The sequence below is a fragment of the Amblyomma maculatum genome, chromosome 5 (genome assembly GCF_055883805.1).
Source record: "Amblyomma maculatum isolate TAMU_Amacu chromosome 5, ASM5588380v1, whole genome shotgun sequence".
NCBI lineage: Eukaryota > Metazoa > Arthropoda > Arachnida > Ixodida > Ixodidae > Amblyomma > Amblyomma maculatum.
The window spans coordinates 78,423,067-78,449,498 of record NC_139348.1 but is presented as its reverse complement, the minus strand read 5'-3'; the positions used below and the strand labels follow the sequence as shown (position 1 = coordinate 78,449,498).

Genomic DNA, 26,432 nt, shown 5'->3' with positions numbered 1-26,432 from the left:
CCTGCATGGCAGATTGGGAGGCCGCCCTGTAAGACCCCCACCCGGAGGCATATTGACAAACCATATACCGTAGGAGCACTCGAGCAGACGACGCTCTGACGAGCAAGCACGTGACACAACGTCACTTCCACGAGTAACAGCGACGCTGTTTCTTTCTAGCGACCTGTGACGAGACTACTCATGGTTTCAGTTTCGTTTCACGCAGGGCTCGTATATACGTTTTTTTCTCTCGGATGTCATCTTTCTTTGGAGTAAAAAAAAATAGAAACAAGCATGGAGGAAGGACAAGCAAAAAACAACTTAAAGAACGTGACGTCGTGTCACGTGCTTGTGCGTCAGAGCGTCGTCTGCTCGAGTGCTCCTGCGGGATATGGTTTGTATACGCGTCCAACGTACCATATATCCAGGGAGCCCGATGTCACCCCTAAGGGGCAGGGGTTAGTCGACGACGGTTTGCTGCAGACGGACAATGTTGGCCTGTGTCGCCGGGTGTTCGCTATGAAGCGCGGTCTCCCACGCTTCTGCATCCTTTAATAAATTGTAGCCCGGGGAGTGGCTGCACTCCTATAGAATATGTCTTAAGTTCCTATGTCACTGCAGATTCTGCAGAATTGGTTCCGATTTCCCGTTTGCGTGAGATTTCTCCATCTGGGAGACGTGGTTCTTGCAGGCGGCGCCAGGTGACTTGCTCTGCGGACATGAGGGACCTATCTTGGGGTGGATATTTCCGCAGTCCTAACTTCTGGAATGTGTAAAGTGTGTAGCGCGCGGCGAGTGACGTGGTCAGATGGCGACACAGCTGCAGAGAGCGCATGCGCCAAGCTGGCGACGGCTAGTCACCTGATGAGTTTCAAAGGCTACGGCCATCATGTCTACAGCCATGCTACGCGCAGCTGCGGTCAAATTGCTGGCGACGGCTAGACTCTGCTAGACTAGGTTGGTAAAACGAGATTTAAATATATAGGAGACAATCGCAATGTCTAGTATAAATAAGCTAAAGGGTGGAATTGGGCTTATATAGAACATATTACAGCTCGGTTCATGGCATCTGTACCTCTGAATAGCTCACATGTATTTTTTTTTTTTAATTAGCTGCATTTCCATGGAAAATGTGTTCAATGCACACAGAGTATAAAATGCCATCCAAGTTCTGCATGGCTTTCATTCTTCTAAAACAGGCTGTATTACCTGAACCCTATGATTTACTTTCTTATTCCAAGGACACTGTAGATTTCCCTCCCTTTGCTGCATACCAACTTCATCTTGACAAGACACATTCACTTCAACTTCCTTATTGCTCGTTTGTGCAGGGCACAATTCAAGAACCCTTCAAACACTTCAATAACGCACACCAAAAACATTTGCAGTAAGACTTTTTATTTGTGCATTCTCACATACTAAGGGGGAAAATGAGATGGGCCCGAAGAGACAGAAAAAAGCACACCCAAAACAATGATGAGAACGGAAAACGTATCCTTGTCCAAAATGCAGGCTCTTGCTCTAAACCTGCCCAAAGACTGGGGCAGGACAGATGAAGGTGCTCATGCAGAGATGGGTAGGAAACAAAAAGGATGGACACGTCTGCAAGCTACATGAATAACTCTCCAAGTCTCTGCGTTAAATCAGCGCTCTGACCACACACAAGCTTCTAGCACACGTGAAAAAGAAGGAAAAACCTTCACATGTCCACAACAGAGGGGACACAGGAAACCAGGAGAGAAATACATTGCTAGCAAGGGTTGCTACACATTCAGTCAAATTAAAATAATTGAAGCAGGTTGAAAAAAAAAAAGGATGAGTGAAAGTCGAAAGTACACAGCGTGCTCTGGTCATACACTTCCCAAGAAATCGCATGAAGAGCACATGCTAAACGCTGCTTCTTTCTCCAAGAAGAAATTCATTAGCCTTTCGCGCCTGAAAGGGCAACTCCCACTAGCGGTGTCAAAATCGGAAAACACCCAGTAGCGCCACCTTTGAGAGAGACCCCCTTCCGCCTCACCAGCCGGTGGTGCCATCTGCCAACGGACACTGACAACACTCCTTCCTCAAGCAGCCCCCAAAGCAGACGCAGAAAATGTGTGCGCATGAGCTTCAACCAGCACTGCCCGTGCCCTTCCCAAGCAAAGCTGGGAGGCATGTCATCTGCAGGAGCAGCAGCAAGGTTGGCCGTCGTCTGCTACCGAGTCCGGTGCGAAGGGTATCTGGTGCAACCGGCTGCAAGAGGGATGGTCACGGTGAGGAGAGAAGAGGAAGACGGCTGCTGCAGCCAATATTGGGGCATGCTGGCAGCCCTGGTCGGGTAGTTTTCCGCTGCGGATGCTTCTGTCGCACAGAGAGAGACTTGAGGAGAGTTTTCTGCTTAGAGTCGACGTACGGGGGGGTTCGCATGGCGTTGCTGCCGTGGCGACAGCCTTACTGCGAGGTGGCGTGCATCTAGCCATCCTCTCCCCCCGTTACTTTTTTTTTTGTGTGTTGCTTTTTCCCCACCCAGCCGGGTGGTTCGTGGAGGGGACTATCACTCGCGTTTGCCACTGATCTCAGGAGCCATCGTAGGTCGTCGTCTGCTTCTTCTGTCCCGCGTCGTATGCTGGAGCCAGGAATCTGCTGCCCCCCACTCCCAGGGAGGGCGGTTGGCGGGGCGGATCACACCCAAGGCGTCCAGCCTTCGTACAGCAGGGCCAAGTTCTCCAGTCGTGTTGCCTCGCTGATTATGTAATCCACCTGGGCAAACGAAGGGGAAGTGTGGCAATGCCATAAATTCCAAGGTTGGTGGAAAAGGCAGGCCAAAAATACAGCAAGCCTGGGTATAATCTCTGATAAATCAACAACATACAGTATGAGACGAGTACATTGCACTGCTTTTAGAAACAAGCTAATCAGAATAAGCACCTCCCTCAGCATCAGTGACAGCCTGGACTAAAGTTTCACACAGAGGTGGCATATGACTATGGGTTTTGTTTGACTCGAGTAACTTCATTTTTGGTAATACGAAAGAGCACTGAATAAAAGTTGACGGGGAGCTGCAGTTCGCAAGCTGAGCCAATGTTTTAACAAGGGAACTTATCTTCGTCTTTGCCCAGATGGCGACAAGTCCCCTAGTCTGAACAATGGCTTGGCTTGCGAAGTGCAGCTCCCCCTCAACCCTTGTTCAGTGCTCTTTCATGTTTTGTAGCCATCTCCCTCTTGTTCTACCCTGGTTCATTTCTGATAAGGAATTTTTTTTGATGCTCTAAAGTTGCACATGGGCTCCAAGACACATGCAATGTAATTTCTAGTGGCAATAGTTGCATGTCTATGCTGCTGAAAGCCTGTTATAAACCAAAATTTCAAATTTGCCAACTTGACCGCGCCAGCGCCAGATCTAACGTGCACAATGCACGCTGTTGACAGGCCATGCCCACTATCGTCCTCACCTGCTCGGCAATGCTGGAGCGCTTGCTGCTGTCAGGATCCCGGCCGTCCAGCTTCATCTTCACCCTCCGCCACACTCCTACAGCATAGCTGTTTCGCTCTTGCAGAGCTGCAGGCAGAACACAATCAGGCCGTCACACACCGACAACCAACTGCTGCCTCAGAAGGCCCACAGAAATGTCAAGAATGCCATCAAACCCTGTGAAGGGAAAGCTTTCTTGCAGGAGAGGCATAAGAGGGATTTCCGGCTGCAGTAAAAGCTCAATAATTAAAAGATCCCATTACTTTCAAATCCTGGATAATTTGAAGAATTTCGATGATCTTAGAACTTGCAATGTAGATGTGGCTGCATATTATCGAGTGGAGACAGGCACCAGCCCAATTAATTTGAAGATCTAGAGGTGCTGTGCGAGGTCTCGTGTCGCAGCACCTCGGCCCCAGATCTCCCGACACACAAACAAAAAAGGGACTCCGTGGTATGCCTTCCAAGCTAAAGCCACAGCTATTAATTTTGACAGAATTGTCCTTTCAAGCGTTGATAAACTAGGAAAAGGCAGCTCATCGGATGTTTCTTTTTTAGAAGGATTTTTAGGCTCATCGGTTAGCTTAACCTCACTTCCTGTTCAGTTTTTTTTTTAAGTTTTGGCCAAGCCACATCATAGCATTTTCGGCTTTTCTCTTTTTTTGCTGTTTTCTCGGTGGAGTTTGCAGCAGTACTTGGCTCTTAAAAAGTTTGAAGTTGAATGTAATGTGTTGCCTCTAGTGTTACTCTTGCTCACTTCATTGTGCTTTTCAGTTTTTGTCTCTTGTGAAAGCTTCCTGCACTCACACAGATCACATTTTGGATCCATTTCCTGGGTACAAATAAAAATTTGAACTCGCCCAACTAATCAGAAAGACAGCACCCAATACGATGGCCCCCTCATTCCCCCGCTGGAAATTGCCACCACATTTTGAACCAGAAGACTGCTGAATTTTCTCCCGCCTCATTGCAGTTTATTTCCCCTCATTTTCAGCCCCCTTCTCCCCAATGTAGCGGGTTTGGCAAGCCTCGGACTAGGTAACGGACCAGGACCTTGGCCCAAGAAATTCATGATGCTTAATACTGCGTCTCATTAAGTCTTCTTCCTCCTCCTCCTTTTTCCACTAGCTTCTGGCAAAGAAACCAGTGCACAACTAAAGCCTTCCTGTCTAATAGATGTTATTTTGCTAGCGTAAACCAAACAAAGAGTAGCCCCAGCCGAATGGGACATTGCACTGACCTTTTCCTGTCCTGGGGTCCTTGTTTACTTTCCGGTCAGGTGTTTGTTCGACACTCTTGCTCACAGTTACGTTCTTGGGCTGGTCAAGGCCATCTGCGAATAAAAAGCAAACGACAAACAAGACAATGCATCCCCCAACAAGTTGGTGCACCGCTCTTCTTCAGACTCGCTGTGGGCGAGTCTGAAGTCAAGCAAGTCATGAAAGCCAAGGCAGCCATGAAAAATGGTGCTATATAATCGTCGTTTCATTGTTGAGGGGAGGGCTGGCCAAAATACGGTTTGAAGCAGCTCTTGGAGCAGAAATGTAATCATTTTGAAGCAGCAATATCAGTAGCATTGTGGAGCAACTTGACCACGTGGTTATGCATTGTAAATGTCCGTTAAAATCATAAATGCCTCTGCAGCCCTGCTCGCAGTGCAGCGCAGTGGAAGTGGTGCCTGCTTACAAAACAACCCCATCGAGCCTTGGGGTTGAGGAAACTGAGGTTATGACACTGAGCTGTACTTTGGAAGTGGGCGACTTCTATCGTCGTCATGCCTGCCACAGCATAAGCAAAGTTCAAGTGCACCACTGTCCCATTAAATTCCCATCTGGGAGGAACATTTTGGTGATTTCGGATGCAGGTTGGAAACAAACATTAAGGTCATTGTACAGTAACTGTGTGTGTGTAGAGTTCTTGCTCTGAGTGATGATGAGTACCACAAGAAACCGTACTGTCGTCCTCATTGAATGCTGGGATGACAGCCCAGCAACACGTGCAGCAGCTGTGCAGTGGTGGCCTCACCCTGGGCACTGGCGAGCTCTGTGAGCCCCAGGTAGACACGGGGCACCATGGCGATGAGCTCCAACAGGGATTCCTGGACGCCGTCAGTGGGTGTGGCATCCTGAGCCAGTAGGGTCCGGACCAGCTCCGACGCTCGCTCCGAGAACTGGGCATCGGCCAAAGATGACAGCATATTTAGCTCAGCTGACAAAATGCAAAGTATGTGCGTTAGTGAAAAGCACTTCACTTCGCTTTTGGTTCGAGGCTAGGGTTTCAAGGCTGGGCTTCAGGCAAACATCAGCAAAAATGATGAATGGGGTCCTTTAGTGCCCTTTAGGAGGGCAATTTGATAGTGGTGCTTTCTAGATCTACTGTGCATGCATGAAGGCTGATGGCGACCGCAACCAACATGCAGCATGAGAAAGCGACAGTTAACCACACGAGGTTACTGGCTCCAGCAATAAGCACAATGCTTTCATGCAGTGGCCATCGAAGCTAGTCTGCCTGTGCAACCCTGGAAGCAAAGCCGAGCAGTGTCGCAGTCACGAGCATCAAGGTTAGAGGGACCGAACAACGGACAACGGCTTTTTAGCGCAGACTAGATCTAGCACAGTAAAAGACAGCGAGAGGTGTCCACAGGCAACTCAGCTGCACGACACAGGCCCGGATATCGACATGCTCACTGGTTCCTCAGACAGTAGCCACCAGGCCCTATTTGACAAGCATGCGCTTCTTCATATAGCGCTAATTGCAGTAAATCCGGTTAGGACTGCAGCTGAGTTATGGAATCTCATGTACCTAGTTTCTGCAGCGCAAAGCCACAAATTCTGTCACAATATTTAATCCATACTAATGCTGTATCGACTGCAGCGTGCATCCATTCCTGAAGCACAAAGTGCTATTCCTCCGACAGCAATGTGCAGCGGATCGGCATCGTTCAATAAACCAACAAATCTTCTCCTTTCAGACAAGTGACATTTACTGGAAGCCCTCTAATGTCACGATTAAGTAAGCAGCAGTGGCGTTGCAGAGGATGTTTACCTTGCGGTAAGTGGCCAGGTATTCCTGCACGGCCACATCTTCATGGCGTGCCAGTGACTTGAGGAGGGAGCGCAGCTCCGACAGGAGCTCGTGGTGCTTTCCCAGCACATCAACTCGCAGCGTTGACACCTGCGGATGAACATGACGTGGCGGCAGCTGTTACTCGACAGGTTGGGACCATTCCTGGTTTCGTGGCCCAGTTCCCGCCACCTTGGAAGTGACACAAGCCCTGTTTACATGGACCCGACTGCGGAGGACAGAACTGAGGAGTCAAACTGAGTGGACTCAACCCAGCGGGTTCACATGAACCCAACTTGACGAGCAGAGATTATGGCAGCGCCTCGCGTCAAGGTGAAGAACTAGCAGATGGCATAAGATTCCAGTTTTTTCTGATAACGTTTACAAGAACCCAGTAACCGGTTTTCGAACCGATAATTCAACTCAACCCGCTCAGGTCGGGTCCATGTAAACACCGCTAAACTAAGCTCGCACTGCAACAGAGGAGCTTAAAACTTTGATTTCTTCCCAGAGGTGTTGCCATCTCACACAACCTGAATGCGGTTCGCTTGCATATGTCCATCATAAAACGAAAGCACTTCAAGGCATGTTCCTGCGCCTGGAGGTGAGGGCCACGGGTATCAGGATGGTTCGAAGAAGTAAAAGACCCTCTCACCTGTTTCTGGAGGGCTTCCCTGCAGGCATCACTGCTTATCTTGGCCTGCTCCAGCTGTTCTCGGCAGGCACTGAGCGCCACCTGGGAAGAGCACAAGGCACTATGTGTCAAGGGTGAAGCAGGAGGTTCGTACCGGAGATTCGTGCAGGAGAGTCGTGCAGCCTTCTTGTGCATGCCCAGCTCGACTAGGACCATTACCTGCAGCTCAACTCGGTGCAGCATTGTGCACACTAATGTATAGGAGGCTGTGTTGCATTAATGCACCAGACGGCGTCGAGAAGAGTGTGCTCTGCAGAATAGATGATGAGTTCGCTGTGCACGTGTTTTCCTTGGTGGTGCTTTGTTTTTCTATTTACAAAGTGATGGACTCTAAAATAGCAATGTGCACATAATGCACATCAACAGATAAAAACAGTAATCGAGGTCCCATGACCATTTTTTGCTTTAAATTATATATTTTATATGCGGCGGGTAAATGTCTTGACACAAAGGAATGAACCTTAGTTTTGCAAGATACAGATAGTTCTTTCAGAAAAAAAAAAAGAAAACAAAAAGAATTTTATAACACTATAGGTGAAAAACGTCATTTCTGCCATTTCAAAAAGCTGCAACTTTGGAGACCTGTTTGCGCACCAAAGCTTTGTCATCCATCATTTATAAAAACTTTTATAAGAACTAATAAAAAGCCTGCTTTCTTTTTTTTTTTTTTTTTGCAGGTCTAGTAAAAAATTGCAAACATTGCTCCAGAAGCAACACGCTGTAAAAAAGTCTGCTATCAGGTCAGACTGGTACATGAACGGTGGATGGGCAGGCACCTTGTCAAGCAGAGAGCGCAGCCATTCGACGCTGGCCTCGGCTGGCAGTGGGGCGCCCCCTTGCAGCTGCAGCAGCTGCTGCTCGGCGTGAGACAGGGGCGGCGAGGCCCCCTCAGCCAACATGCAGCTCTCCTGGCAGCGGTTCAGCAGACCCAGCAGGCCCGCGTCCCACGACAGGGCCTCCGTGGTGCGCGTGCGCAGCGACTCGTGCAGCAGCAGTGCCTCGCTCGCCTCGTACACCTCTGACGCAATCGAGCTCAGCGCCTGCACACAAGGAACTCAAGGTCACGCATCCCACGCCGATTTGACCACTTCGGCCAAGCTCCACTGAGGAAGCAACCTGCCACATATGGGAGGGACTGAGCACACATAAGCGCTTATTCTATAATGCATTCATCCTCAACAGTCACACCACGTAGAGTCTAAGAGATAGATCTCTTAGTTTAAACCAGAAAAAAAAAGACACAAGAGTAAGCTGAATTCAAGTTTTCAAATTCGGTTTGTGCACCACATCTAGCTGGCCACTGAGTAGGTGTTGCACTCAAGAGAAAGGATTAAGAAAAGTGCTGAAGACAAAAGCGTAGTGAAGTGATGGATTGTTCGATAGCGCAGTTGTTCGTTTTGAGGGATCACTCTGATAACTTACAACCGCTTGTAGACTGAGGGGCTCCATATAATGGAGGAATGTCTTCTAGTAGCGCTCGTCTCTATCATCACCTGTTTAGGGTACTGACTTGGTTACCACTTTCCTGTCCGCACCTATTTCCATCGATAGCCCGCTGTCGATAGTTTCATGATTCGAATTTTCCTCCTTTCGAAGCGGTCTCTGACAAGTGGCGGCATCCAGTGGGTAATAGAACAACCCTTTTTCAATTTTGCTTTCTGTTTATAGTTTTTTGCTGTGTCGCGCCAGTTCTTATAAGATGTAACCGGCGCTCCTTGCTTGCAAAATGGCGTCGACATCGCACGCTGCTGCTGCTCAGAAGCGGCAGTTTCCACGGATATTGATGCATCTCAGTGCTCATCTGTGGATGCTAACAGCAACAGTGACGACTCGGAAGACAAATTCAGCTCTCCAGACTTCAGCACCGACAATGTAACTGCATCAAACCGACCAGGAATGTCAACGACCTTTAAGGGACGTGAGAGTGTAAGCTACCAGCCCACATACACGCTTCAACCAAGCCGTATGGACGCGCGTGCGTGTCGTAGGGGTAACGAGATGGTTCTGCCAGGCTGATTCTCTTATCACCCTCCTATATGAAAGGAGTGACCCGAGTTGGCAGCTCCCGCCCGTGGTGTAGGGGCAACATGAATTCAAATGTCATGGCAGGCTGAGGTTGGCAACCAGGGGCTGAGGAGTGCGGACGCGTTTTGCTTCGGCTCCACACTTTTTGTCTCGATGTGCCAGAAATTTTCATCAGAATTTGGTTTCAGTGGTGCCATTGTGCGTCGGAAGGCGTCGTGATCTTGTGGACATCGAATTTGTGACTGTGAGTGCAGCAGTTTGGTTTTTATTGTCGGTCTTGTGCGGACCACTTGCAAAACGCTAGCGCCCGTTAGGCCTAGTGCGGCTTAGGCCGAGGAGACCGGCCCGGAGGCCCCTTCACCGCCGGTCTACCGGCGCGTTTGTGGACCAAAAATGACGATGCACGTGACCGTAGAAGGTACTGGCCTCGATCCAGAAGACTACGACAGCACCTGGGTACAAACGCTCAGGAAAAAGGTTGAATCGAAAACCAAGCGGACGCTTCTGAATGATTCCAAGGAGGACAAGGTGGTGCAACACCGCGTTCCAAACGGGGAAGCCGCTCATGGCGCTGCTAAAGCAACTAGAAGAAAATTGGCTGAACGGTCAATAGCTATGAATCTTCCGAGGTTCCCGGAAGAAGGTATCAAGGTGATTATTAGGCCTCGTGAAGGTCTAGCCGTCATTAAACGCACGTCGGGCCCGCTGCTTAGTGAGGCCCTCGCCATGGCTGCCGGAATCAGCTGGTCGGAGCTGGACTCATGGTGTGTCAACGAAAAGCAAGGTACGGTGCTCTTTCATTCCTTGGACTTTAGTCGAGGCGTGAAGGTAGCCGCAATCCGTTGCTTTAAACTCGATGACAAGGAGCATGAAGTGGTGGCCAATTTGATCGCACCGGACGATTGCGGCCGAGGAGTCGTCCAGGGGATCTGTTATACATTCACGGAAGAACAGTTGTTCAGAGCATTGAGGAAGGATCCACAGAACCCAACGGTCACTGGGGTGCGGCGGATGGGGAAGACTTCCATTATTATTATCACCTTTTTGGAACCTGAAGTCCCAAGATTTGTCAGGATTGAAGGCATGCTTATGCCATGTCGATTGGTCAAAAAAAGATATGAAGTTTGCTTCAGATGTGGGGAACTTGGTCATCGCTCAGATGTGTGCGATAGTGAAAAACCTAAGTGCCGTGGTTGTGGGGTGGTACCGCCGCCCGAAGATCACCAGTGCACTCCCCAATGTCGCCTATGTGGAAAGGGCCACCTAACGAGAGACAGACGCTGCAAAGAACTCTTCCGTACACCCTACATTATCAAGAAGAGAAAGTGGGAAGCAAAATTAGCCGCCGAAGAGGCAGCCAAAAAGAAGCTAGCCGCCGAGGAGGAGGCCAAGAAGCTGCAACAGGTCCGCTTTAGTCGTTGCGATGGGCGTAGTGAGTCCCACAACCGGTCCCAGAGCCGTACAAGAACCCGTTCCTCTTCGTTCCCGCGACTGCAGCCGCAGTCGTCCAAGACGATAGTGGAGGGCTCTCGACCAAAGCAACAGCCGCAGCAAACAGCAGCAGAAACCGCCGCAGACGCCATCAAAAGGAGTGAGTAGTGACTCTCAGGACTCAGCTGAGGTTCAGGCTCTAAAAAAACAGAATCAGTTGTTACAGGCGCAAGTTAAGGCACTGCAGGAACAAATCATTGCGATAGGCAAAATTTCACAACCAATGGAGACCGAAATGTCGGTAGCGGAGGCACCGCAGAAGGAACAGGAAGAGACCCCTAGGGACAGTCCTCCTGCAGCAAAAAAGAAAAGAGGTCCCGAGCCGGATCTCGAAACCCGCGTCCAATGATAGGAAAAACGATTCGCTAAAAAAGAAGACGACGACGAAATTTTCCAACAACAAGTTATGACCGCGTTAGAACGCCTGAACAGTGCTATGGCAGAGATGCGGGTCGAAATGGCTAGGAGAGATGAGAGAATTCAGTTGGTTTACCAAGAGATTCATAACATTAAAAATGGCTCTGCATCACCGTAGAAATACCATTTGGCAGTGGAACTGTAGGGGCTTCAGTCGCAAACGCGCGGTACTGGAAACTTTTTCGACCAACATTGACAAACCCGAAGTAATCGCATTGCAGGAGTGCAGTAAGCACGCTAAGCTAGCGAGTTATAAATCATACGCGGGACGAGATGACAACACGCGAGTGGTCACCCTTGTCAAAAGGAATATAACGGTGCTGCAGCATAATACCGGGACAACAAATGTTGACCATATACTAATCGAGATAATCCCACAAAAAAGAAAATTCAAAAGTCTATTCATCCTCAATGTATATAGCCCGCCTCGACAAAAACGTCAATGCAACTTCAATGAGCTATTCGCCAAAGCGCGAGTGATCGCGAAAGGAGGACCCCTGTTGATAGTAGGGGACTTTAACGCGCATCACACGGCATGGGGGTATAGATACACGCAGGTAAAAGGACGCGAACTATGGAACAGCATTCAGCAGAATGGCTTATTGCTTCTGACGGATCCCCTGAAACCAACCCGCCAGGGTAACAGCGTTTCGATAGACACATCTCCGGACTTAACTCTAACCGGAGGCTGCATTTACGCCACGTGGTGTAACACAGGTGAAAATTTAGGCAGCGACCATAAAATTATAGAAATCGTAGTAGATAACGACCCACCGGTCGTCCGCACCAAAAAAGATAACGTTGATGAACTGGAAGGCTTTCCGAAATGGCCGCACAGGTGATGAGGAAGGCATAAGCAACATTGACGATTGGAATAAAAAGGTCATTCAGTCGGTCAACGAAGCAACGGAGGAGGTGGAGGTTGACGAAGACATTGAAGGAGTAGACCGTCACATGGTCAGGCTCTGGCGTAAGAAGAAGGATCTAGAAACGAGACTCACACAGAAAAGAGGGAATAGGAACTTGCGCAGAGAATTGGCAGTGCTTAACAAAGAAATTGAAGAATATGCGCTCGTTTTATCGAGGCAAAACTGGGGCAGCATTTGTGAAAAACTGAACAGGAATATCGGGAATGCAAGTACGTGGCACTTACTTCGGCATCTTCTAGATCCCGACAAATCTAAACTGGAGGCCAGGCAGCAAATTCACAGGCTAATACATACCTTTGATGGGACCGCGGCTACTCTCATAGCCCAAGTCCGAGACCGGTATTTGAACTGTGCAGAGGGTATAGGCCAACAAATGCCTGATTACAAGGGCCAGGAAAACCCGGAGCTAGATAGCCCGATAATGGTTGCCGAAGTCCGGGCAGAAATAAATAGACTGAGAACAAAGACTGCTGCAGGTCCGGACAGAGTCCACAATCGAATGCTAAGAAGCTTGGACGACGCGTCGATCCTACACCTCGCAGCATTCATGCAGGAGTGTAGGGAGGCCGGTCGGCTGCCGGCGACATGGAAGGCCGCAAACCTCGTATTCCTCCCGAAGCCGGGGAAGCGTCCGGGTTTCGAACACTTGCGTCCGATCTCGCTCACGTCATGCATGGGGAAACTAATGGAGCATGTTGTTCAGGCCTGGCTGAACCGGTTTTTGGAGGACAACGATATCTATCCGAACACCATGATAGGATTTAGACCGCATTTGGCCGCATGCGATGTCATGCTGCAGCTAAAAGAACAGATCATACACAATTCAACAGTAGACACCAGGGTGATCGTTGGTCTAGACGTGTCAAAAGCTTTTGACAACGTGAAGCACTCGGCTATTCTGCAGAATCTCAGTGCATTAGATGTTGGAGTTCGCACGTACAACTACATACGCGACTTCCTCAGTGATAGAACGGCAACTATCAGTATGGGGGGACACACAGTAGAAGGTATTCGACTGGGAAACAAAGCCACACCACAGGGATCGGTGTTGTCCCCGACACTTTAATATCGCCATGATTGGTCTCCCCGCAAAACTAGAGGAAATCCAAGGGCTACACCATACATTATATGCATATGACCTGACTCTGTGGATGTGCAGGGGCAGTGACGGTGAAATTGAACACACTCCAGCGGGCAATCGAAGTTATAGAAAGATACTTAGAACCGATCGGGCTCAGATGTTCGGCCGAGAAATCGGAAGCGCTCGTTCTCACGTCAATGCGATCGCCACATCGTCGGCGTATAAAGCAGGATAACCCGAAAATAACACTCAGGGTCAACGGTAACGTTATACCAACGGTGGCAACCATTAGAGTTCTGGGATTACGAATTCAGGCCAACGGCAGGAACTCGGAAATGATACAGAGGCTAGACGCTAGCACCAGTCAAACCTGTAGACTCCTGAAGCGGATCGCAAACAAACATGCGGGAATGAAAGAAGTTAACCTTCTTAGGCTAGTCCAGTCTTTTATAATCAGTAGGATAGTCTATGTGGCGCCATATTTACGGCTTCACAAGGCAGAAAAGGAGAAACTTGACGTTCTCATTCGTAAAGGGATAAAAACGGCACTAGGTTTACCACCCAATACATCGACAAACAAGATTATGAGACAGGGGTCTCCAATACCCTCGAAGAGCTCATTGAAGCTGCAAGGACTTCACAATACCAGAGACTGTTGCGCAGTTGTACTGGTCGGAGCATTTTGGAAAAACTGGGGTATGAGCCGCAAGCATGCTCCAGATGTACAGAAAAAGTACCTAGACAGGTTAGGGACAAATTAAAAATACCTCCGCTCCCCAAAAACATTCACCCCGTTTACCATGAGAGCCGGAGGAGTGATAGAGCAACAGCGCTGCAAGCCCGTTTTGAGGGAAAACAGGACGTCTTATATACAGATGCCGCACAATGCGCGAACGGTAGCGGACGTGTTTCAGTAGCAACTAGAGAAGACGGGGGCTCGGTAGTTTGCTGCAGCACCCGAAATTCGACCACAACGGAGGCGGAAGAGGTGGCCATCGCGCTAACTCTAACACAACAACAGGTCAAAATTATAGTTACAGACTCGAAATCAGCGATTAGAAACTTTGACGCGGGCAGCATTTCGGCCATAGCGGCAGAGCAGGTCGCGCTCATTTGGACACCGGCGCACCAGGGGTTGAGGGGGAACGAGAAAGCGCAAGTACTGGCCCGAGGATTAGCTACATTCCGGGATCCCAGTGATGACTTATGCGCAACCCCGTACCCCTTGCGCAATGAGAAGCCCCTGCAGTTCGACGATGACCTTAACACCTACCAAGATATCCTAAATCATTACAAATTAGGCAGATCAGTACTACCAAAAGCGTGTAAGCAACTCACCAAAAGTGAGGAGGTTATGTGGCGTAAGCTACAGACTGGAGTATTCCCGAACCCCCAGCTTTACAGCAAGTGGCAACCGGAAATGTTTAGCCCCAGGTGCAAACGTTGCGATGGCATAGCGGACATGATCCATATGATATGGACGTGTTCTAGATTTGGAGAACCTGAGCGAACAGATGAGTCCTGGGAGGCACTACTTCTCAAGCAGGATGAAAAAGGGCAACGAGAAGTCATCCGTCTTGCCCTGGTCGCTGCTAAGATCCAAGGGATCCAGGTCGACGGCTGAGGGGGAGGACATGGTTGGGACAGAGCTTTGCCTCGGATCCTCACCAACCTTTTGACGGGTGCAATAAATGTTATTTCTCTCTCTCTCTCTCTCATGGCAGGCTGATTTTTTTTTTATGAGGAGGATGTAGCTACGCCTCTTGACGGCGTAGCTGCGGCCACCGAGGTCTCGCTTTGGCTGACATAGTATTGCTTTCACAATAAAGAAAAAAAAAACTCGATCAAACATTTAAAACACCGAAACTAAAAAGTTCAACCCCTAGCTGCTGCATAGGAGCAAATCAGTTGCAATACATTAAGCAACGAGTTGTGATGCATCTCCGAGTTGCACGCGTTCTTAACATATTAACTCCACGGGGCGGGTGCCACACATTGCAGTTCTACAAGAAAGCCTATATTGCATTTACAAATCAGGAGTCCAACCTTTTCGATGGGGACTGTACGATGATGCATGTCACAAAAGGGAGAAGATGCAAAAGTGCAGTACTATACTGGTGACAACCACTGTGACAGTGAAACACTAAAACATGCGCATGGTCTAAGCACAATTTCACAACGCCCATCCCACAATGCCTCCAGTTTGCTTCAGGTGTACCCTGTAGACATCGGCAGGCTCATGCCTACAAGGGACATTGAGGTCCGTACATAGAGTTTGCATCTCTATCGAATGTGTTGCTATCTCACCAACCTCGAGTCTTGGTGGAAACACCGGAACCAGATGTCGCTACCACTTCCGGTTCTGGTTTTTCTACCAATCCCATGACTCGAGGTCAGGGAGACAGCGACACTTTCGACAGCGACGCGAGCTCGAAATACAGACCAGGGTCTTCTCAATAAGAATGCTAGGCCTGCCCAATGTGCCCCACCTGGAGGGGTTCCGTCCATTGGGCCACCAGGTTGGTGAAGCTGGTGCGAGTGTCGCCCAGGGCTGGGTTGGCTCCCCCGGCCCACTTGAGCCGCTGCTCCACAGCTCCTGCCAGGGACAGATGGGCCTCCCGGGCCTCGTGCAGGGTGGCATCCAGGGAGCCCACCGTCTGTGCTGCCTTGCGCATCTCCGCCAACAGGGTGGTCCTGCCAAAGAAAGAAAAACAACGCCCACATGGCTATACAGGGCACACCCCAGTCGCTGGCTAAGGGTGGATTTCGACCTCCTGCAGTTCCTTATACAGATTATATTTCTAAAAGCACCTGGAAGAAATACTTTAACACACTGAATTTCATTATGATACCGTATAAATGCATGTAAGAGCCTCACTCCCTATTTCCCAAAGCAAATATTAAAAATGCGCACAGCAGCTTTCAGATGCCACCTACGAATGACGCCCAAAGTCGCGGTTCATCGTCATCATCATATTCCCTCTGCTACGAGCTTCCGCAATCCCTATCGGCATCGGTATTGCCAGCCTCAGCTGTCCCGGCTTTGCTTTGCCGACTGTCAAAGGTACGTGAGTAGTGGTAGCTTAGCTGGCATGGTCGCGTGCCGCAGTTGCAGCTCTTGTGTGCTCTCTGCTTTACTTTTTGTGAATATTCATCGGGCATTGCCATTCTAGTATGATGGGCAAGCATATCGGTAGCTATGTGGCAGGCTTTAAACTGAAAGTAGTTGAGCTGGGAGAACAATTGTTCCGCTATGCAATAGAAGTGCGTTGAAATGGCTATGCGTTGACAATGGACAAGCTGCGCGTGAAGACACAAGCCTTGGCGCGTGCTAGACTGTCTGAGGACTTCAAAGTTACCGCCGTATTCACAAGCATGCCTTCACTCGAACTTCTACTCCAAGCGGCCCTCGAGGCTGGTTTTTAGTTTTAGAAAGCAAACTCCAGTCAAATCGCTTCTCCAGCCGCGGATAAGTTTTATCGAGAATCGAGAGTCAGCAACGACGCTACCTTGGCCGTTCCTCGACTGCCACTCCACTTGTAAACATGACGGACATCACATCGCTCACTCGCTGTGTGGACTTGTTCTACCGGTGTACCAAACTTTTCATGAAAGCATAACAGTAGAACCTGGCTATATCGAACCCGGATATATCGAATTTTGGTTATATCGAACTCACGGAATATCACCTTGACAATTCCATGTAAAAGTATAGGAAAGCCGCGTCATATATCGAACTCCGCACCACGTACTGGAAAGTGTGCCTTCCCCTAAGACATGCCGAAAGTTGGGCGAGTTGGTTAACATTCATTTTCCGCGCTATTTTCCATCATGAATTCCCCTAAGACAATGGCATCACCCTTGGCCGTTTGCCGCGTGACGTTTTCAAGCCAAGCGCGGAAGGAATGAGAGGGGACAGTTCGGCGACGGCTGGTCTGGGCAGCGCCGCGCCCATTCCCCAAAGGCGCGCGCGCATCTGCAGTTATCCTTTCTCGCGCACCAGTACATGACATTTGCAAAACATGTGCGTGGGTGTGCCCATTCTTTTGCCGAGCTATCTCTTTCCTTCAGCACGCACTTACGCATGCGTCAAGCCAGCTCAGCCCGTTTTCAGACAGACGTCGGACGCTTTCTCCAGCGTGTGTTGCGAACACTCTGTGCGCGGTGGCTGACGTGGCTATAGCGCCTGCGGACGTTAAGAAGCGGCAGATCTCTCCCTCTCTCTTTGTGTTCTTTTTTTTTTTTTTGCGAGAGTCATCCATTCTTATCGCTGTGCTGTACGCGGGGCGCAGCTTAAGATACGGCCGGCTGCGGACGTTAAAAAGCGGCAGTTTTTTTTTTTTTGGGGGGGGGGGAGTCGTTTATCCTTGCACGTATGCACGCCGCGACGTGGCACGCTGCCAAGAAATGCGCTGTAGATGAGAAGACCGAAACGGAGTGGCGCGGGCCATCAACATGCAGTAAAAACGCTTGCGATTTCTGCCGCGGCGACACAGAAACATTGTTCTGAGCTGCCGCGGTGGCTCGAGCGGCACAGTTCCAACAAATTGGAAATTTTTCGCTCGTGGCTGAGATCGCTCAATCGCTTGCATGTGAGCGAGCTGGCATTAACGCATTTTTTTTTCTCCAAAATTCTCGGGCACAGAAGTGGAAGGTGGGTTCATTATGCGAGTGGGTCGATTACGCGACAAATACGGTATCGTTTTTTTGCATTGTAAGTGCCATCCCAAGCCGATTTCTTTATATCGAATTATCGATATATCAAACTATCGATATATCGAACTATCTCGCGATCCCCTTCAAGTTAGATATATCCGGGTTCGACTGTACAACGAGGATGCACCAAACCTTTGGCTGAGAGTGACAGCAACCCGGGACTTCTGGCACGCTATCGTTTTACGAACGTGGCCATAGCTATCCTCCGGCTGTCCCTGCCGCTCACACCGAACATGGATAACCATGATCAGCCACCAACGTCCGTGCTGTGTTGATCGTCGCATCATCGCATTGCGCTTGTGTGGCGCGAGCACATTTCACGTCATCACCGGATAAGTGAACAACTTTTCGGGGCTTATCGAGTGCAGAGTTGAGGCGCGATTCGACCGTTAATGGTGAGCTCACCCGCGGCCGGACTCGAGAGTCGAGCAGTGGCGGCGCACTCTCCGTGGCTCGCCTTGTGCGCTGCCGCAGACAGCGGCGAACTTGCGGGGGGGGGGAGCAGCGTGTTGCATGCAGTAAGTTGAGGGGCACCGGAGAAGCGGTGGGACTATACGGACATCTATGCTGCACCCCGCGCATCAACGGCTTGCCCGTCGCCTGAGGGTACGTAGTACGTCTTCGGATGCGCGGTGCTGTCAAGGGAGAACGTTGGTGTGCTCATCCTATGGAGGGATACTCGCGGCCGACAAAGGGCATGGCTTTTCAAGCAGGTTTTAAATTACGGCTCCCAACTTGTTTGGAAACGCACGCGGCAGTTGCTTCTGAAGAGTCAAATTCAGTGTGCCTGAGCTACAACACGCTGCGAAGCAGCACACGTTTTCATCGCTCGCCCCCGAGCTCTATGTAGGCCAGAGTTATGCTTGTAGGAGTTGGTGGCTTTTAGTTGTTTTTTTTCCTGCAATATATTTTGATGTCTGTCGAAAAATCTGTCGAAGCCTGGCCATAACAAAAAGCATAGATCTCACACAAAAATAATAAACCGAAGTATTCACACCATTTCTCGAAGCCTATGTCATGTTCTGCGTAAACTCCACGTCACCAGCAGTGACTGTTGCCAGATGCAAAAGCATCTTCGGCCATTTTTCACAGCCGCATTTTTCATCCAGCACACAAAACAAGTTCCACTTCACTGTTAACGACGAGGTCGCTTCCGAAAGTTGTTTAGAAGACTTGACATAAGGAACTGAGCATGTTACACACTTCAGCACGCAGTTTTCAGGCCAAAAGTTCACCTTAATTTCGTCCCGATACGCCACCTGTGCAGCTTTGAGTGGAGGAGGTATTCTCGAGGAGAACTTGTCGGAGGAAACGCCGAAGGGCGTTCATGAATCCGAATCAGCCCTGGAGTGGTGGAGCGGCTGTTTTCTCCACTCCACGGAGAGGAGGTGGAGTGTCAAGTCGAGGCGTGTTTGTGAATATGGGTGTTAGTGTAGAGGCCTCTCTTTCCGACAAAGGAGCACACCGCCAGTGGTTGCCCTCCGACTACACCGACAAGGTGCTCAGCTTTCAAAAGTATGTCATCGCCATGAGCACAACTACATAATGTATCGCGAACAATAGCGAACGCCAACCAGAACTCTGTGTGGTTCGAATGCCGTGAGAACTGTACGATTGAAATGAAAGGGAAGAAAAGTGTTTCGTGTGGACAACCTGCGCGGAGTGCCAACGGTGCATCGTTATGCTGTGCGTCACCGCGGACGGGTGGAAACTGCCTCCTTATGTCAGCTTGAAAAGGAAAAGGATTCCTAACGACGCTTTCCCCAAAGGAGTTGTAATTCGAGGCGAAGAAAAGGGCTGGATGGACGATCAGCTTGTGCTTGGCAGAATTGCCCAGGTGTCATGTTGGCTAAATGATCGCTGCTCGTCTTGGACAGCTTCCTCGACCACTTGACGGATAGGGTTTTAACACCTGCGCGGTATTTGCACAGACATGGCCGTTATTCTGGGCGGCCTCACTGGCATGCTGCAGCTCCTGGACGTCAGCATCAATCGGCTTTTTATTAAGGTTGAATTCCGAAGGCAGTACTCAGAGTGGATGACGAACGGCAATCAAGACTAGATGCCAACCGGGCGGCTCAAGAGGGCTCCACTCATGACTGTGCTTGGCTGGATTTTGTCTGCGTGGAACTTTGTGTCTACAGATATTGTATCCAATAGTTTCAAGGTGACCGGGATTTCGAACAGTTTAGATGGGACTGAAAATAATGACTTGTGGAGTGAACGTGTACCAGAGCACAGCACCAGCTCGGAGGCGGAAGACTGTGCGAGTGACGATTGAATGGTAAATAAATACAGTCGAATCCGGATATATCGAACTCGAAGGGGATCGCGAAATAGTTCAATATATCGATAATTCGATATACAGAAATCGGCTTGGGACGGCACTTGCGATGCGAAAATCGATACCGTATTTCGCGTGTAATCAACTCACTGACATAATGAACCCACCCTCCACTTTAGCAACTGAGAATTTGGAAAAAAAGAAAAAAAAAGCGTTAAGGCCAGTTCGCACACATGCAAGCGATTAAGCGATCTCAGCGACGAGCGGCAGCGACAGAGTAAAAAATTTTCAACTTGTTGGAACTGCGTCCCTCTGCCGTTCGAGTCACCACCACAACTCAAAACAAGGTTGCTGTGTCGCCGAGGCAGAAATCGCCAGCGTTTTCGCTTGCATGTCGCACTCTGTTTCGGTCATCTCGTCTCATCCACAGCTTATTTCTTGGAAGCGTGCCAAGATGCTGTGCAGCGATAATGTCGAGGCGTATTAAGTATTAATCTTTTTATAGCTCCTGCAGCGGCGGGGAGCGAACTTGGCAGACTGCCAGTGATGGCTTGATTGCACAAGCCTGGTTCGATCACGTTGCGCCCATAGTCCACTGTCACAAAATCATTGGAAATCGTGATACAGTAGCTGCAAATGCTGCAAATGCTGTTTGAAGCGAAAAATGCTAAAAGCCGGTGTCATGATCGCAGCTGACTGCGTGCTTTTGTTGATTAAATGTTTCGTTGAGATATACGACTCCCGCAAAAAAAAAAAGGAAAATGTTGCTTTGTAACACCATATCTTACGCTACACCGTGCTTAGAGCACAAAGCCCAACAGTAAAATAGACGACTCTCGCAAGAAAAAAAAAAAAAAAAAAAAAAGGAAGATGGATCTGCCGCTTCTTGACTTCCGCAGGTGCCATAGCCACGTCAGCCGCCGCGCGCAGAGGGTTCGCAACACACGCCGGAGAAAGTGTCCGAAGTTCTGTCTGAAACGGGCTGAGCTGGCTTGGCGCATGCGTAGCACGTGCTACTGCGAACGAAGGCCGGGAAAGAGGAAGGAGAGAGATAGCTCAGCAAAAGAATGGGCACACCCTTGCGCTTTGCTCTATCGCGTTTTTCCCCTCTCATTTCCACCGGTTCTCTCTGGTTCATTCACGCACCTGGCTTGCAAACGTCACGTGCTCGCACGCGGGAAACGATAACCCGATAACCGCAGATGCACGCACCTTTGAGGAATGGGCGCAGCGTTGCCCTAGCCGAACTGTACCCTCTCATTCCTTCTGCGCGTGGCTTGAAAACGTCACACGGCAAACGGCCGAGAGTGATGCGATCGTCTTTAGGGAAGGCACACTTTTCAGTGAGTGGTGCGGAGTTCAATATATCGAACGACCGGTGAAATTGAGTTCGATATATGACGTGGCTTTCCTATACTTTTACTACATGGGATTTTCAAGGGGATATTCCGTGAGTTCAATATAACAAAAATTCGATATATCCGGGTTCAACTGTACCACGCATTCACTGACTGGCCTGTTTTTACTCAAAAAAAGAAAAGTATTTTTGCGTATGTCGCCTGCATAGGCCGCGCCCTGAAAATTGGCCCGCGAATCTAGGAAAAAAGTGCGGACCTCACACGCGTTTATACGGTACCTCTAATAAGTATTTTTGTTTTAAGACCAGTGTTGCCCCTTAAAATAAAAACCGCACAACATAGATGCATTGAGACCGCTGTAGAGGGAAGAGGAAGATTGAACGCGAGCAGCCCGGTGGCAAGATCCGATGCTGGTCGCACCGTACGAGTACCGAGTGAGCTTTGGTTCTCACCGTGCGGGCAGGGTCTGTCCCCCAGGGTTGGGCAGGGCCTCCTGGTGGAGCCAGTGGTGGGAGGCCAGGCGCAACTGACAGCGGTGCAGCCGGACGCGCAGGGCCCCTTCCGCCTGGTCCAGGCGGGACAGCAGTTCGCGGTGGCGCCGGGCAGCCTCCAGGGAGGCCACGGCTGACAGGGCCTCCGCACTGGCCGCCCAGCCCGTCGACAAGGAGTCCAGGGTGTGGCTGCCCGCCGTTTGGCCCACGGGAGGCGGCACGGGCGACAGTGCGGCACACAGAGAGGTGCTCATTGTCAGCGATGGAAGGCCCAGGATCTGCACCCATAGCAAGATGTTGAGAGCGCCCACAGCATGCATCTGTGCCACCGTAATGCGCTATGCCTGCTCCATTTGATCATAGCCACAAGGGTCAAAGTGGCTGTGGTGCAGCATACCAATGACATGTACGAATGCATATTCTGCCAAGCTTCTACGAATGATGCCGCATCCCCTTTTGCGACAAGTGGCAGAAATCCAGCAGCTGATCTTCGAGTGGATGTTACCAGCACTAGAACTAACGGATAGAGATGGGCACTCACCACGACAGTGGTGTGCTGTTAGAAGATTGACTACGGGATCGAGAAGCTTAGAGAGGTCAGTAGGTAGACGTAATGACTGATCAATACAGTGACTGTGTTCAGGCTTCTCTACAGTACTATATAGGGGGCTGTGGGATGACGACGAAATTGGCGGCAGTAGATTTTCGATGCAGATCTGCTTCCTAGGAACAAAATAACTAGGGGTGCGGAAACACTCGAATAACCAAACACGAGTCAGATAAAAGTTCTCAAAGTCACACAAATTGCAAGTCCAATATTCGGGAGACCAAATAGTATTAAATATTGAATATTGAATCCTTGAACATCCTAAAAATCTCAAGAAAAAAAAAAAAGAATGATTAGGTCTCCCCTTAAGATGAATTTTCTTAAGAGATGAACAACATGTGAACAACTGTGGGCGGCCGCGACCAGCAGCAACAGTACCCATACAACGTTCAAGTGTCACCTCGTCAACACACACATGAACACACAGAACCCTTCTGTTCTTCAGAATGGTTATGCAGCAAAGAGTAGCATCAGTGTATCAGTGATTCCTGAAGCCCTTTTTCCTAAACGTGTCACAGCAGCAAGGAAACCAAGGATGTAATATTTAGGCCTTGCAGTCTTTTTAAAGCTTAACTTGTGCCCATACCAATAAAGCGATGTTCTGCTTACCAAAGCAAAACCTTGGTGAGAATGCATACATCAGCCATGCTCTTCCCACCATACGGAAGGGGCATGCTGGCACAGTGTACAAGCGCAAGGACACTAGAGTCGAGGGCCACGATTCTACCAGCTCGTAAACCACATAAAAAACCTTGTGCAAGAGACAAGCCGGGTATGCTTCCTGCTGTTTTTCGTAAGCGTTATTTATTTACTTATTTATGCATACAGTCAGACCTCGATATAATGAACACGCATAAAACGAATTATAGAATATATCGAACTCTTCCGAAATATTTTTGTCAAACACATGTATTTTTAACTTCCCATAGTGAACGCAGTTCGGCATAAAACGGATATCGCAAACTTCGCGACGCCACGCACTACAGGAGGCAGGCTTCGTTGCACTACATGTGTGTTGTGCGGCGCAGCAAACACTCAGGACTACCTCGCAGGTGCTGACAGCGCCACAGATGCCACGACGACATTGGGAGTTGACAGCCAAAGAAATCAATGGCCTGTTTCTGCGCGCCTATTTCTGCGCGCGGAGGTAATCTCAGAGCCCAGAAATCGTTCGCATCTCACAATCACTGACAGCGCCGCTTCAATGGCGGCGGCAGCGGCACGATCGAATGTTGCTTTTGTCTTTTTGTTTTTTTTTGAGTCTTTCGCATTTTTTGGTTTTAGTGTTAGCAGCAGTGTGGTCGTCGTAGCGTTCGGCGGAGGCTGCGTCGGTCGTCGTGTCAAGTGTGGTGCGCGGGTATGCGTAGTGCTGTGATGGCGGTGAACGTGAAAAAAAAAAAAAAGAGCAGCACTGACTTAAAGACCAAGCTCAAGATAAAATCGAGGCCTTCAAGGCAGTTTACAAGAGGAGGCTGATTGACACTCTTCTTGTGAAGCTTATAATAAAGCAGGACTTGAAGATCGACTTGCTGGAAGCATTAAAGCGGCATAGTACAGCGTGAAAGAAACGATTGCCAACTGCTTTCGGCACGCAGGTTTTGTTCCAGCAGAGGCCCGTGCATCAAGTGACGATGGGGACGATCCCGACGAAGCAGAAGCAGAGCTCTGAGAGCTCGATGAGCCTGGAACGACTTTTCGCGTTTTGTTGGTGACATGCCCGCAACAATGACTGTAGAGGACCTTTTAGGCGGCGACGACATCGCGGCGACCACGGCTGTACTGACGGACGCCGAAATCGCTGTGGAAGTTTCGGGAAGCTCAGGCTGACCGTTAAGGCTATGAGAACATTCCGATTTCACAAGAAGCGCTTGCTGCATTGGATTTGCTGCGCCGCCACTGCAGTGCTATCGAGAGCAGTGGGTTTTCCCTTGTTGAGTGTTTGCTAACTGGTGGAACAGGACGTGATACGGAACGCGATCAACACAAAAAAGCAGGCCGCGATAACGCAGTTCTTTGCGCGTAAATAAATAAACGTGACCCAAGTAAGCACCCTCCGAGTTGCTGTGCCTTATCTGATTGAATTTTGCTGCTCTTGCATGTATATTCTACGAAATTTTATATTTCGAATTATGGATAGAGCCAACTATTTTCACATTTTTTTTACTGTTTGTTATAACAAGGTTTCACTGTATAAGCAGAACAGAACCTTTTTATAGTAAAGTCACTCAGGCTCGCAAAAACTTTACTATATCAGGGTCTTTATTATATCAATTGCTGGTGTGATGACATGGGCCTGAATGTGTTGCCTGGTAATTAAATGGCTACTTGCGAAGCAAATCTTGTTGCCTTATGAAACAAACACCAAAATATTTTCCATCCCTCTCTCATCATCTCTTAGTGCAATTTTCTTTCAGTTATAAGCTGTTTTTTTCTTGCATCTTGTGAAAGCACCTCTTCAGTATGAATAAAACATGGCTACAAATACAACTTAAGTTTGATTTCATGTCGAAAGCCTTGCATGAACATGGCACCATATTCCGCTGGTTCTGTCTTTCGAGAGGAAACAGACGAGAAATGCCTGCGGCATTCAAGCACGGAAAAATCCCATAAGCTCTGCCTCCACATCTTGCTATCGCCTTCGTGATGTACGAGGCTGCGAAAATTCGGCCATTTGTTTCCTTCCCCACTTCACCTCGCTTCACCTTTACTGCTCTCTTTAATTTCTGAATAGACCAAGCAGTTTTAACTTTACTTCCTTTCCCTACACGCCGCAAGCTTTGCCTCGCGGCTGCAAGGCCTAAGTTGGCTTATCCTCATAGCCAGGGTGCCTGGTGGTAAAGCCATTAAAAAAAAATACACTTTTTCTTTAAAAAAATAAAATAAAAACGGCAATGTCATTTGATGGGAAGTATATCGGCACCATATTCCGCAGGTTCTGTCTTTCGAGAGGAAACAGATGAGAAATGCCTGCGACATTCAACACGGAGAAACCCCATAAGCTATGCCTCCACATCTTGCCATCGCCTTGGTGATGCACGAGGCTGTGAAGGTTCGGCCATTTGTTTCCTTCCCCACTCGCTTCACTTTTACTGCTCTCTTTAATTTCTGAATGGACAGAGCAGTTTTAACTTTACTTCCTTTCCCTACACGCTGCAAGCTTTGCCTCGTGGCTGCAAGGCCTAAGTTGGCTTATCCTCATAGCTAGGGTGCCTGGTGGCAAAGCCATTAAAAATAAATACACTTTTTCTTTAAAAAAATAAAAATAAAAACGGCAATGACATTTCATGGGAAGTATATCGCACCAGCTAAATGTGCTTTACTATAATCGGTTGTTGTCGAAAATGACTTTACTATAAAGAGAAAAAAATGTACAGTCTATCGGGTCTATAGGAGATGGGATCTTGCTTTCACTTTACTATATCAGAGCTTTTACTACATCAGAGTTTACTACAGTGGGTTCTACTGTATCTACATCACCCACGGGGCCTCACAGTAGGGGGATTACAAACACAGTATGCTGTACATAATAGAGAAAAGTCGAGGACAAAAAGAAAAAGAAAATACCAACACAACAAGAACAAAAAATAAAAATAATGCAACAACATAAAATTCACAAGGAATACAGTCAAACCTCGCTATAATGAAGTCTCACTTTGCGCGGAAATTCGTTCGTTATATCCGATATTCGTTGTAAAAGTACACACAAATTCCTACAAAAAAAAAATTCTGTTCATAAATGCAAGTAAAGGCTACCCTAAAATGGAAAGCACGGAGCTGAAAAAAAAAGCACTTCTTTTTTTTTAAAGCATGGTATAAGCACGCGAAACCTTACCTTTCATTTTG

General features: G+C 48.9%; 1 protein-coding gene across 3 annotated transcripts in view; it reads right to left on the bottom strand.

Moving 5' to 3' along the window:
- Positions 1-1,340: 1,340 nt before the first annotated feature.
- nonC (serine/threonine-protein kinase Smg1) overlaps positions 1,341-26,432 on the bottom strand; it is a 172,389-nt gene continuing 147,297 nt past the window's right edge. For all 3 annotated transcript variants that reach the window (XM_084603825.1, XM_084603826.1, XM_084603827.1), the window contains 9 exons: positions 21,944-22,260; positions 15,623-15,827; positions 7,967-8,230; positions 7,152-7,232; positions 6,479-6,607; positions 5,459-5,603; positions 4,674-4,766; positions 3,414-3,520; positions 1,341-2,721 (listed from right to left, as the gene is read on the bottom strand). In XM_084603825.1, coding sequence (XP_084459951.1) covers positions 2,644-2,721; positions 3,414-3,520; positions 4,674-4,766; positions 5,459-5,603; positions 6,479-6,607; positions 7,152-7,232; positions 7,967-8,230; positions 15,623-15,827; positions 21,944-22,260 — 1,419 coding nt within the window. In that variant the 3' untranslated portion in view covers positions 1,341-2,643. The remainder of the gene's footprint in view (positions 2,722-3,413; positions 3,521-4,673; positions 4,767-5,458; positions 5,604-6,478; positions 6,608-7,151; positions 7,233-7,966; positions 8,231-15,622; positions 15,828-21,943; positions 22,261-26,432) is intronic.